At 43.3% G+C, this 13,037-nt stretch overlaps 1 protein-coding gene across 1 annotated transcript in view; it reads right to left on the reverse strand.

Moving 5' to 3' along the window:
- The window catches only part of LOC126281874 (WD repeat and FYVE domain-containing protein 3), a 289,780-nt gene that overhangs the window by 67,180 nt on the left and 209,563 nt on the right, over positions 1-13,037 (reverse strand). Inside the window, exon 42 of the mRNA XM_049981155.1 lies at positions 1,720-1,836. Coding sequence (XP_049837112.1) covers positions 1,720-1,836 — 117 coding nt within the window. The remainder of the gene's footprint in view (positions 1-1,719; positions 1,837-13,037) is intronic.

A 13,037-nucleotide genomic window follows, 5' to 3' on the forward strand; every position in this document is an offset into this window, starting at 1 on the left:
CTTCCATAGTTGTGTTTTCATTTATTTTGTTGTGTATGATTGTGTTGATAGTTTTTATTGTTGTTTCGACTTGTGGGTTATTTGGCGGTCTATGCAAGAATGGTCTAATGTCTGTATTTGTGTCTTTGTATTCTATATATGTCAGCTGAAATTTTTCTTCTATATCTAACGTGTGTCACTTCGTGTTCTATTTGTACTTGTTCTGGTGGCAGTCTTAAGATTTCGTTTTCCTCCGATTGTTTAATTGATGTGTGTTGTTCTTTCTTTGTTTGCTCTGGGGTGTTTGAGTCCATTGCTGTATTTTCTTCTTCTTCTGATTGCACATTATTTTGTTCCAGTATTTGTTGTACTTATTGTTTGATGTTTTCTAATTCTGATTGGGGTATCCTGTTATTTTTTATTATTACACGGATCTGATCAGCTAGTCATTGTTCTGTGGTTCCCTTTTTTTCAACAGAATTGAAATTCCATCTAGTCTTCCTGGTTTTGATTTCGTATGATATTTAAAATAACTGTTGCCACAACACACGATGGGCCTGCAAGATTAAATAAGCATGAGAAACCAAAGGTTGACCATGCCTGCTTTAGAGGGTCATTTTCTCTTCATTTTGCTGTGTCATTCATCATTTATCAGTTGTTACATCTATGCTGAAGTCAGCATATGTAACTACTTTCTTCTGCAGTTTTTCTGTTTTTAATTTACTTATCAGCACTTCATATGTACAATTGAAACTATTAAACAATAACTGCTATTTTCTCAGCATGATCATTCTCAGTGGTTAGCACATATCAATTGATCATGATGATGAAACTAACATGAAAAAGAATTTGAAATTATGTGGATCTAAGAATAGCTGAAAAATATGTTGCAATACTAATATGATTCAATATGTGGGCAGAAGAATTAAAGAGAAACACTGAATTATGAAGTTTTAATATCTGCCACCAGCTTCCTAGTATTAGTAGGTGGAACATAATGTCTCACATCTATGCTGAAGTCAGCATATGTAACTACTTTCTTCTGCAGTTTTTCTGTTTTTAATTTACTTATCAGCACTTCATATGTACAATTGAAACTATTAAACAATAACTGCTATTTTCTCAGCATGATCATTCTCAGTGGTTAGCACATATCAATTGATCATGATGATGAAACTAACATGAAAAAGAATTTGAAATTATGTGGATCTAAGAATAGCTGAAAAATATGTTGCAATACTAATATGATTCAATATGTGGGCAGAAGAATTAAAGAGAAACACTGAATTATGAAGTTTTAATATCTGCCACCAGCTTCCTAGTATTAGTAGGTGGAAAATAATGTCTCCAAGGATATCTATTCACTAAATCTCATGAAATCTTGACTGATATTATATGTAGAGAACAGTCAATTTTTCAACAATGTTTTCAAAATTACTAGCATGAAAGGCAATTTCATTTTCCTGCTTTAATTTTTTCATTCTGAAACTTCTACATATAAATCTCATGATGCCTTTCGCAAAGAATATGTGACACAAATTTAAAGTAGTTGAGTGATCACTTTACAATACTGTTACTACTTTAACCTCCATCTATAAAAAAATTCTGCACCTCTTTCATTTGGAAATATCTAAATACATGTTTTTGGTAATATGTATTACTGTATTAGTTAAACTGAGCACAAATATTCTGTAATTTATAAGATATGTTATAATAAACTAAATTTAAACATGATATTACCTCTGATACACCTTGTTACGCTGCTTTTTTTGAAATGCAAGTAAGTAATTGCGGCCATCTCCAGAAAACACTTCAAGAGCCATGGGTTGGAGAAGATAGCGCCTTTTATGAACTTCCCTGAAACAGTGTTGCAATTTAATGAAATGTTCAGCCAAGAATCACATAAAAGTTACAATCACCGTTGATATAAAAGGTTATGACCTACAGCTAATATGAAGACAGATACGTCCAGCAACATAAGCTTTCACCTGCTACATCATACACCACATACGTTCACAAATAAAAGCCACTACACCTAACAAAACCTTGTTATTCTATACAGAGTTCAGAACCATTGTTGTTGTTTTTTTGTGGTTTTAGTGCGCACAACTACAATGGTCATTAGCGCCCTGACTAAGTTAGGAATACACTGCGAGCCACAAGGTTAAAACAGCAACTAAAAGGGACAACACTATAAAAGACGTATTAACAGGCATAGGATTAAAAAACAACAGCATAATCAAACGTCCTTAGACAGGTGTGTCAAGTTGATAAAACGAAGAACGCGAGCAGCAGCTCCTGGGTCATCCGCTAAAATGCATCCAGAGTACATGGCAGGCCAAGATCAAGACACAGTGTAGTAAAATCCGGACAGGACGTTAAAATGTGGCGGACCATCAGCAATTGCCCACATGGACAGAACAGCGCCGGCGCAGCCGCCAGCAGATGGTGATGGCTGAATCGGCAGTGTCCAATTCGTAGCCAGGCCAAAACGACCTCCTCCTGCCAAGAAGGGCGTGAGGAGGAAGTCCAAGCCGCGGGAAGAGGTTTCAAGGCCCGAAGCTTGTCATCCATAAGTGCAGCCCAATCGGCATGCCACAGCGATAAAACGCGCCGACAAATGACCCTGCTACAATCTGATGAAGGGACACAACAAGAAGCCGTCCGAGACTGGAGGACCGCAGCCTTGGCCGCGGCATCTGCAGCTTCGTTCCCAGGGATACCGACATGGCCAGGAACCCACATAAAGCTAACTGGAGACCCGTCGTCCACCAGAGCGCGTTGGATCCGGTGCATGAAAGGTAAACCGGATACGGATCACTGAGGCTCTGGATGGTGCTCAGAGAATCGGAGCAGATGACATAAGCAGAATGTCGATGGCGGCATACGTAAAGAACAGCCTGGTAGAGGGCACAGAGCTCAGCTGTGAAGGCTGAACAATGGCCATGTAGCCGGTATTTGAAACTTTGTGCCCCGACAATAAAAGAACACCCGACCCGTCATTGATCTTAGAGCCATCTGTATAAATGAAGGTCATATTATTGAACTTCGAACGAAGTTCGACAAAACGGGAGTGGTATACCAAACCGGGGGTAACCTCCTTTGGGAGCGAGCTGAGGTCAAGGTGAACGCGAACCTGAGCCTGGAGCCAAGGTGGCGTGTGGCTCTCGCCCACTCTAAAGGTTGCAGGGAGTGAGAAATCAATGTGTTGAAGGAGGCGACAAAAGCAAACTCCAGGGGTAGCAGGGCAGAGACATACACACCCGTATTGGCGGCTGAGAGAGTTGTCAAAAAAAGGAACGATACGATGGGTGGTCGGGCATTGACAGTAGCCGACAGGTGTAACGACAAAGCAGTATATCGCGCCGGTAGGTGAGTGGCAATTCACCGGCTTCAGCATGAACTCTCGACGGGACTAGTATAAAACGCTCCGATCGCACGACGTAAACCCCGATGTTGTATGGATTTGAGGCAGCATAAGATGGACGGCCGTGCAGAGGAGTATACAAAGCTCCCATAATCCAGCTTGGAGCGGATGATCGACCGATATAGGCGAAGTAGGACGGTTCGATCCGCTCCCCATGACATACCGCTGAGAACAAGGAGGACATTTAGAGAACGGGTACAACGGGCAGCCAAATATGACACATGTGGAGACCAGCTAAGTTTCCTGTCAAATGTAAGACCTAAAAATTTTGTTGTCTCCACAAATGGGAGAGGAAGGGGACCGAGTCGTAAGGATGGTGGGAGAAACTCTTTGTAGCGCAAGAAGTTAATACAGACAGTCTTCTCGGCAGAAAAACGGAAGCCATTGGCGACACTCCAGGAGTAAAGACGGTCAAGAGAACGCTGAAGACAGCGCTCCAGGAAACATGTACACTGCGCGCTGCAATAGATGGTAAAATCGTCCATGAAAAGGGAGCCTGATACATCAGCTGGGAGGCAATCCATTATTGGATTGATCGCTATGGCGAAGAGAGCGACGCTCACAACGGAGCCCTGTGGCACCCCATTCTCCTGGCGAAAGGTGTCTGACAGGACAGAACCCACACGTACCCTGAACTGTCGATCCATTAAAAAGGAACGAGTAAAAAGAGGGAGGTGACCGCGAAGGCCCCATGTATGCATGGTGCGGAGAATGCCCGCCCTCCAACAGGTGTCGTAAGCCTTCTCCAAATCAAAGAACACAGCCGCGGTCGGGCGCTTCCGCAAGAAGTTATTCATAATGAAAGTCGACAAGGTAACCAGATGGTCAACAGCAGAGCGGCGCCTACGAAATCCACATTGTACATTGGTAAGTAGGCGTCGAGATTCAAACCAAACGAGAGTTAACCATTCGCTCCATCACCTTACAGACACAGCTGGTAAGCAAGATGAATCGATAACTGGAAGGCAAGTGCTTGTCCTTCCCCGGCTTAGGAATCGGTACAACAATAGACTCACGGGAACATGTCCCTCAATCCAAATGCGATTGTAAGTACGAAGAAGGAAACCTTTACCTGCTGGAGAAAGGTTCTTCAGCGTCTGAATATGAATAGAATCAGGCCCTGGAGCAGAGGACCGTGACCGGGCAAGTGCATTTTCGAGTTCCCTCATGGTGAATGGGGCATTATAACTTTCACGATTCGAGGAGTGGAAGTTAGGTGGCTGAGCGTCCTCTGCCTGTTTTCGGATGAGGAAGGCAGGGGGGTAATGAGTGGAGCTCGAAACCTCTGCGAAAAAGCGGCCGAAGGCATTGGAGACATCCTCAGGGGCCACAAGAACGTCATTCGCGACCGTCAAACCAGAAACTGGTGAGTGGACCTTAGTGCCAGATAGCCGGCGCAGGCTACCCCAGACAACAGGAGGAGGAGCAAAACTGTTGAAGGTGCTTGTGAAAGCAGCCCAGCTGGCTTTCTTGCTTTCTTTAAAAATATGATGACACTGCACACATAATCGTTTATAATTGATACAATTCGCCACTGTAGAGTGGCGTTTAAAGGTGCGGAAAGCACGTCGACGAGCACGTAAAGCATCTCTACATGCTGCGGTCCACCAGGGGACCGGTACGCGACGTGGAGAAGAAGTCGTGCGAGGGATGGAATATTCAGCAGCAGTGAGAATGACTTCCGTGAGGTGTGCGCCTGACTATCGCAGCTTGTGAAGCTTTGATCCTAAAAGGTCGCCCTGGAAGAGAAGAGCCCCCAGTCTGCTTTGGAGATGTTCCAGCTAGTTGAGCATGGTGAGGGGGTATGATGCAGGAGATGGATAACACACGGGAAGTGGTTGCTCGAATATTTATCAGAAAGTGCATACCACTCAAACCGGCGTGCAAGTTGGGTAGTACATACAGAGAGGTCTAAATGGAAATAGGTGTAAGAGGTGTCTGAAAGGAAAGTAGGGGTGCAAGTATTGAGGCAGACAAGATTGAGCTGGTTGAAAATGTCTGCTAACAGGGAGCCCCTCGGGCAGGATGCTGGAGAGCCCCAAAGAGGATGGTGAGCACTGAAGTCTCCAGTTAACAAAAATGGTGCAGGAAGCTGAGCAATAATTTGCATCATGTCTGCCCTGGTAACGGCAGATGACGATGGAGTGTAAACGGTACAAATGGAAAATGTAAAAGTGGGGAGAGTAATGCGGACGGCAACTGCCTGCAGGCCGGTGTGCAATGTGATGGGATCATAGTAGATATCATCCCGGACCAGCAACATAACCCCTCCATGAGCCGGAATACCTGCCACAGGGGGTAGGTCAAAACGCACAGAGGTGTAGTGTGCCAAGGCAATGTGATCGCATGGGCGTAGCTTCGTTTCCTGGAGGGCTACGACGAGCGGATGGTGCAAGCGGAGCAGAAATTTCAAGTCCTCTCGGTTGGAGCGAATGGTGCAAATATTCCAGTGAATAAGTGCCATCGTGAGAAGAAGGAGATGCAAGAAGGGGTCATCTCGAAGGCCGGTGAGGGCCCGGCTTCGAGCGAGCACTGCCGCCGCTAGCAGTAGGCGGACAATCATCGTCTATTTGTTCTATAGGTTCATTGGCCATCTTGTTAAGATGGCCGGGAGGGGGAGCTTCCTCCGCTGGTGAACGGCCAGATGTTCAGCTACCAGGGATGCGGCCAGGCGAAACGGATGACGGCCTGGGGCGGCAACCGCTGGGTGGCGCAGGAGAAGAAATGCGCCTTGGCGGGGAAGGAGAACTGTGCTTCCTATAAGCCTTCTTGGAAGGTCGTTTTTGGTCAATGGCTGAGTGTTCGAGGTACGTAGGAGGTTTGCACGAGACGGTTCCTTCTTGAATGCCCGTGCATTTGACTTCTGGGTCTTCGTCCTGGCAGAAGCTGATAAAGGTGCTTGTGTCGGAGGGGTGATGGGAGGAAGAGGAGATGTCGAGCGGGCGATCTTAGCACTGGCTGAACGGACGACCGTAGTGCTGAAGGCCAGATCGCATGTTTGCGTCGCCACCTCCCTGGTAGTCCGAGGAGAGGCGAGGACGGTACTGTATTTCCCCGCTGGGAGCAGCGTGGGCTTCCTACTAGCGAATAGCTTGCGAGAAGCCGAGGTGGACACTTTCTCTTTGACCCGAATTTCTTGGATACAGAGTTCTTTCTTGTTGATGGGACAGTCGCGGGAGGACGCGGCATGGTGACCGTGACAGTTCACACAACGAGGAGACGGAGATGGACAGTCACCCTCATGGGCATCCCTGCCACAAGTGACACATTTGGCCGCATTGGAACAAGACTGGCGAGTGTGATTAAAACGCTGACACTGGTAGCAGCGCGTAGGTGTCGGGACATAGGGGCGAACAGAAATAACCTCGTAGCCCACTTTGATGCGCGATGGCAGCTGAACACTATCAAAGGTCAAGAAAAGTGTCCGGGTCGGTACAAGGTCATTGTTGACCTTTTTCATGACCCTATGGACAGCCGTCACGTCCTGCTCAGCGAGGAAAGACTGAATCTCCTTGTCAGTCAATCTGTCAAGTGATCTAGTATATACCACACCACGACACGAATTTAAAGTGCGCTGAGCCTCCACCCGGACAGGGAACGTGTACAGGAGTGTGGCCCGAAGCAGTTTTTGTGCCTGAAAGGCACTCTCAGTTTCTAGTAACAAGGTACCATTACGCAACCTGGTACAAGACTTGACCGATCCGGCTATGGCATCTACGCCCTTCTGGATAATGAAAGGGTTGACAGAGGAAAAATCCTTTCCATCCTCAGATCGAGAAACTATGAGGAACTGTGGGGCAGGCGGTAGTACTTTTGTCACTGGTGGCTGCTCAAGTTTCTGTTTGTGGGCAGAAGTCGAGAGAGAAGAAGAAGAGAAATCCATTGCGGAGGAATCCCCATGATTGCCAGCATCTCCGATGGCGCGCTCCTTCCTTGTGGGGACCCTCTCAGAGGGCACTCCCACCTTAGGTGATTGTTCGCACCTCAGGTCACACATCCCTAGAAACGGACGGAGGGATCAATCGGCATGGTCGGAAGGTGTCAGCTCAGGCAATCACCCCTCCCTGGGCCTGGCCTTTACCAGGTACGTGCGTGCCTTACTTGTCTTCCCAGGGCGGGGAATTACGCGTTACCCCGTCACCGGCTACGCGTGCAAACGCGTGGGTCGGCCTTCAGGCATGCACAGGGAGGAAGGAAGAAGAGGAAAAAGAAAGGAGAGAGGGAAAGAAAGGGCAGACTGTCTCAAATGCCGAGGCGGAGACCAGAGAAGGCAAGGAGAAGAAGGCAAGGAGAAGAAGGCAAGGAGAAGAAGGCAAGGAGAAGAAGGCAAGGGAAAGAGTAAGTAAGACAGTGAGATGGAGAAGAACAAAGAAAGGAACCAACTAAAGGAAGGAAGAAACCAGAAGAAGTGAACAAACCAAAATGACCACAAATATAGGTCGTGGAACTGTCCGTCTCCAGACGCAGGCGCCAACTACCCCCTTGAGGGGGAGGGACTCCTTTTAGTCGCCTCTTACGACAGGCAGGAATACCTCGGGACTATTCTAACCCCCGGACTCGCAGAGGGGCTGAACAATCTTGAAAACTAGCAGCTAGCATGAGTCCAACCATGTGAACTATCGACACACAACCAGCATAGGTTCAGAAAAAAAAAAAAACATTCTTGTAAAATGCAGCGGCTCTTGATTCATGTGAAGTAATGAGTGCTATTGATAAGGGCTCTAAAACTGATTCTGAATTTCTAGATTTCCAGAAGGCTTGTGATGTACTGCACAAATGGCTAATCAATTTGCAAGTGTATGGAGTTCAGTCTCAGTTGTGTGATTGGATTTAGGACTTTCTATCAGAAAGGTCGCAATTAGTAGTAAATGAAAGAAAGCATCTACTGACAGTAAAGTTAGAATAACAGTTCTCTGAGGAAGCATTATAGGCCCTCCATGTTCTTAATCTAGACAAACTATTTACGAGACAATCGGAGCAGTTCTCTTAGACTTTTATTACTGAAGCTGTCACATACTATCCAATAAAGTAATTAGAAGATGAATACACATTACAAAATGATTTAGACAAGAAGTCAGCATTTTAAAAAAGTGGCAACAGACCATGAAATATAGGAAATGAGAGATAAGACACACAAGCACTAAAAAAATTTTTTCAACAATATCATGAGAAGGAAAGCTGCTACTCACCATATAGAGGAGATGCTGAATCGCAGGTAGGCACAACAAAAATTGTGGTTTCAGTTGCCTGGGATTGCAGCTGTGTGTGCGCGCGCTTGTGTGTGTGTCTATTGTTGACAAAGGCTATAAGCTGAAAGCTTTAAGTGAGAAAATCTTTTTGTTTTGCCTATCTGCGAATCAGTATCTCCCCTATATGGTGAGTAGCAACTTTTCTTCTCACAATATTGTTACATTTCATTCCGGATTTTCCATTGTTTGAAAAAAAAATCTTTACATGATAAAATCAAATTTCAAAGTTGTCACTTTCACTAAATACATAAAAATTACTATTATGAATAATCTACAATGTAATTATCACATGTGGTGGGGAAGGTGAACCAATGACACTGTTTTGCTGGTGAACACTTAGAGAGAATGCCATAGAGGCTAGTATGGCAACCATTAAAAAAAGTTGGCGGGCGGCATTTTTCAATGTTTTTAGGTGTTAATTTTCCTCACATGCTATCTGAGAGTGGTACAGTCAAGAAATACAGTATTCTGAAAATGATTCTTCCACATATGTTATAGAATAATCTTGTAGATTTAAATGTGGACTTCTGACCTGAGCATATCACACAACCTCTATGACAAAACTGTTAAAACACTGTGAATCTCTGAACAATATTTCTACCAATCTCTGGCGATTTCTTGAATGGGAGAAGATCGGAAATCACCTATACAAAATCCAGAGTTTGTTCTCACAAACACTTCCACATTCCAATTTCCCATCTACCTTACAGACACATTTGCTGTCAAATAATTGGAGAAGTACACTCAGACAGAGATGTCAAAACTATTATTCTCTTGTTTCTACATTGAAATACCACTATCCACCCAAAGATCCTTTAAACTTGTTCAGTTAGTTATGTTTTCCACAGATCATCTTCAAGTTTCTTATCAAAATTAAGGGGAACAGGATAGGGTTACATAACTTGATTTCAAATAATGGCTACATGCTGTCTATTTACAGGTTGCTATGTGACAAAATAAGCGGCTTGGCCAATCTTTAGAGTGCTACAAGGAGGTGTGTGGTGGATAGCCAGCTAGTTGCGTGTGGCAAGACTGGGTGAATTGGGAATGTTGGACAGGGCCACAGCACGAGCAAAGTGGATGAAGACTGGCTTGTCCACAGACAGGGCATGGCCCCGGGCAAAGCTCAAGGCTAACACACTTGGCAACAAAGGAGGTGAATGCCAACATGGCCTGGCAACTGAGTGTGTTAAATTAAAAGTATTGTACACCTACTAAAATTGCCAAAACCGCCTATTGCTGAGATACAGAAAATATAAGGACATTTTTGGAATTAGCGGAAGTCCTAAATGCAATAAAATTATTAGCATATTTATATGTCATCTTGTTTACAGGTCATTAAAATTTAAATGTTTATTTATTTATTATGCATAATAATCATTAGAAAACATCTTATTAACACATACAATACCCCAACAAATAGGTCATGAGCTAGCTCATTGTGTGATATCCATGAAAAGAAATTGTTGAATTATTTTTAATTTTAATTAAAATTTAATAAAGCAGAATTCTGCACACAAACACATAGTTAGTGTCAGCATGTTGACACAGCAGTCGGGTCTACATGGTAATGATTTATGTAAATATGACTTGTTATGTTTGTAAAAAAAAAAAAAAAAACATTAAGAATGTGCTGAGTCTTGTAGTGCCACAGTGATGAGTAAAACACAGACATGTATTTGACTAGCTTCTGTGATTTCCTTTCTGAACAGAAGTAAAATAATAAATTAAAAACATAAAATATAGATATTAGTTATGGGATAAGACACAAATATAAAAGGTAGATTTAAGAACATCTGTATTAAAATTTTATAATTTATACAAAAGAGTGTAAAGTGTATAAGGGGCGTTCAAAAAGAAACGAGCTTGAGACATAATTACAGAAGCCAGTACCTGTATGTTTGAAGTATTGGCCCTGCCTGTAGAGACACTTGTCCCACTGTGACACAAGGATGTGATGACTGTCTAATAAAATTCCCGGGGCTGCGATGTTAACCAGTTCCACGCATACAGTTGGACATTGTCGTCAGAGGTGAATCGTTTGCTCCTCAGAGCCTTTTTAAGGGGACCAAGGTGGTCCCCTACTGATTCACTTCCTGCAGCACAGGACAACAGTGGATGCCCTGTGTTACTTGCAAACCTTGACCACCCTTCGCCAAGCGATCAAATCAAAACGACCAGGCAATCTCACCCGTGGGGTCATTCTGCTCCACGACAATGCAAAGCCTCATACAGCCAACACAGTCTCAGCACTCCTCCAGAAATTCAAATGGGAGGTTTTCAGTCACCCTCCAAACAATCCGGCTCTCTCCCTGTGATTATGCTATAGATCCCCTTAAAAAGGCTCTGAGGGGCAAACGATTCACCTCTGACAGCAATGTCCAGCTGTACGTGCAGAACTGGTTAGCATCGCAACCGCAGGAATTTTATAAGACAGTCATTTACTGCCTTGTGTCACAGTGGGACAAGTGTCTCAGCAGCCAGGGTCAATACTTCTAACATACAGGTACTGGTTTATGTAATTATGCCTCCGGATCTTTTTTTTTTTAATGCTCCTTATATTTCTGATAAGGTGGGCCAAGGAAAGTAACAGACATGACTGCAGTAGGTGGTCATGTGACCAAGCTCTGGAGTAGGCAAGCAGAAGAGCCTTGTAATCTTTTTTTTGTTTTGGTTGCAGAAGTGAAGAGGGGTTTCTGATCTTTGTTGTTGGAAGAGCAGAGGTCTTTTTAACCAAGTTTCAGTAGAACTTTGAGAACCTTACAAAATGTTGAAATTGTTACACATGCTACAAACTCTGACATTCATTAGTCTTTGGAACTTCTGATTTGGTGCTCTGTATGACACACTGAATCATTTATCTGCTGCAGGTTTATTTAGAAATGTATGACCACCTTTTCATACTCCACTTGTCTGATTCTTTACTTGCAAGTGAAATTACAAGTTGAATTTAAACCAATCCATTAAACTACTTCATTATCCTTTGGGATACTACACCTCATTTCATTAGCAATAATTTTGATTTAATGTATTTGGAAACACTTGCCTAATTCTATAAAATTATGATGATTATTACACAAAGCCACATCAATGCTTAATTGTTTGGACCAAAAGGCAGCAGCACACCATCGACCATTACATGCAGTCAAGTCAAAGTTATTCTAGGTTGTGCACTTGTACAATCACTTTAGGTTGGTACTGACAGGGCCATAGTGATCATGCTGTTAGTTCACTTGTCAGAAGGTAGACAGTGAGCTCAAGTCTAAATAGTACACAGGCTTAACATACTGGTCCTAAATACAACTCATGTAACTAGCAATAAACCTAATGGTTTAAGATTCACATGGTGCCAGTTTTTTAATAAAAATTCATCTAACCCACACTGCTTTCAAGCAAGTGGTGTTAACTCTCACTCTGCACAAAACAAAGAACATAAAACTATAATCAGTTTTGGCACCCTATCCTCCAAAAACATGCAAAGGTCTCAGTTCTCTCCAAAGATCTCTCCTTTGGCTCCTCATACAGTTTAAATTTTAACTTCCAGAAGATTCACTTTCCTTCATGCTAACTTATCAGAGCTAAGCTAAAGAGAAGTTCAAAAACTGTCTCACTTGTTTCCTACAGCCATACAAATGAGACACTCCCCCACTCCCACAAAATAACCCCCAGCAAACCTTCCATAAATTCATCACGTTCAACCTTGCACCAGCTTTGTTGCTTACATTTTTATTTTTTGTACCATTCGCACGATCACTGAAAGAACTGTCATTCACAGTCTTGTATAGATCTTGAACTAATCAACTCACTGTAGCCAGAAGTTCCGGGACTTTCACAATTAATCTGGTAGAAAATCACTTCCAGCTGTTCAACACATGCATCCAGAAGTCTTCCTATAGTGATCCAAAAAATTCTAGCTTGATCTCCAATGCTTCCTCTTTATTCCTTCTGAATCTCAATATCCTCTTTTCAACTTCTTCACTTTCACTTGGTGGAGCTCCCTTCTTGAATACTGACTTCAATATTTATTCCTTCATAAAAATCACTGTCTATATTAAACCAACCAATAATGTCTCCACTCTGATAGCACCCTGCCCCATTCCATTCCAAAGTGTTCTACACTTACAACTTCATACTTATGCATGCTGCATCTGCTCTGACAAACATTCCAAATATGCTGAAATCTTTTCAAGACTAATGGAGACAGGCACCCGAATCCACATATGGTTCATAACACAAAAGATCTCCAATACATCGGAACTAATCCTTATGGAAGTACTATTCCACCATACATCAAATTTAAGAAAAACCTTGTCCAGACTTATGGGAATCTTGGTCTTGATGACTTGGCTCAACAAGTTGTATTCCAGCAAATGGGTTAGATG

This window comes from Schistocerca gregaria, chromosome 1 (genome assembly GCF_023897955.1).
Source record: "Schistocerca gregaria isolate iqSchGreg1 chromosome 1, iqSchGreg1.2, whole genome shotgun sequence".
Taxonomy (NCBI): domain Eukaryota; kingdom Metazoa; phylum Arthropoda; class Insecta; order Orthoptera; family Acrididae; genus Schistocerca; species Schistocerca gregaria.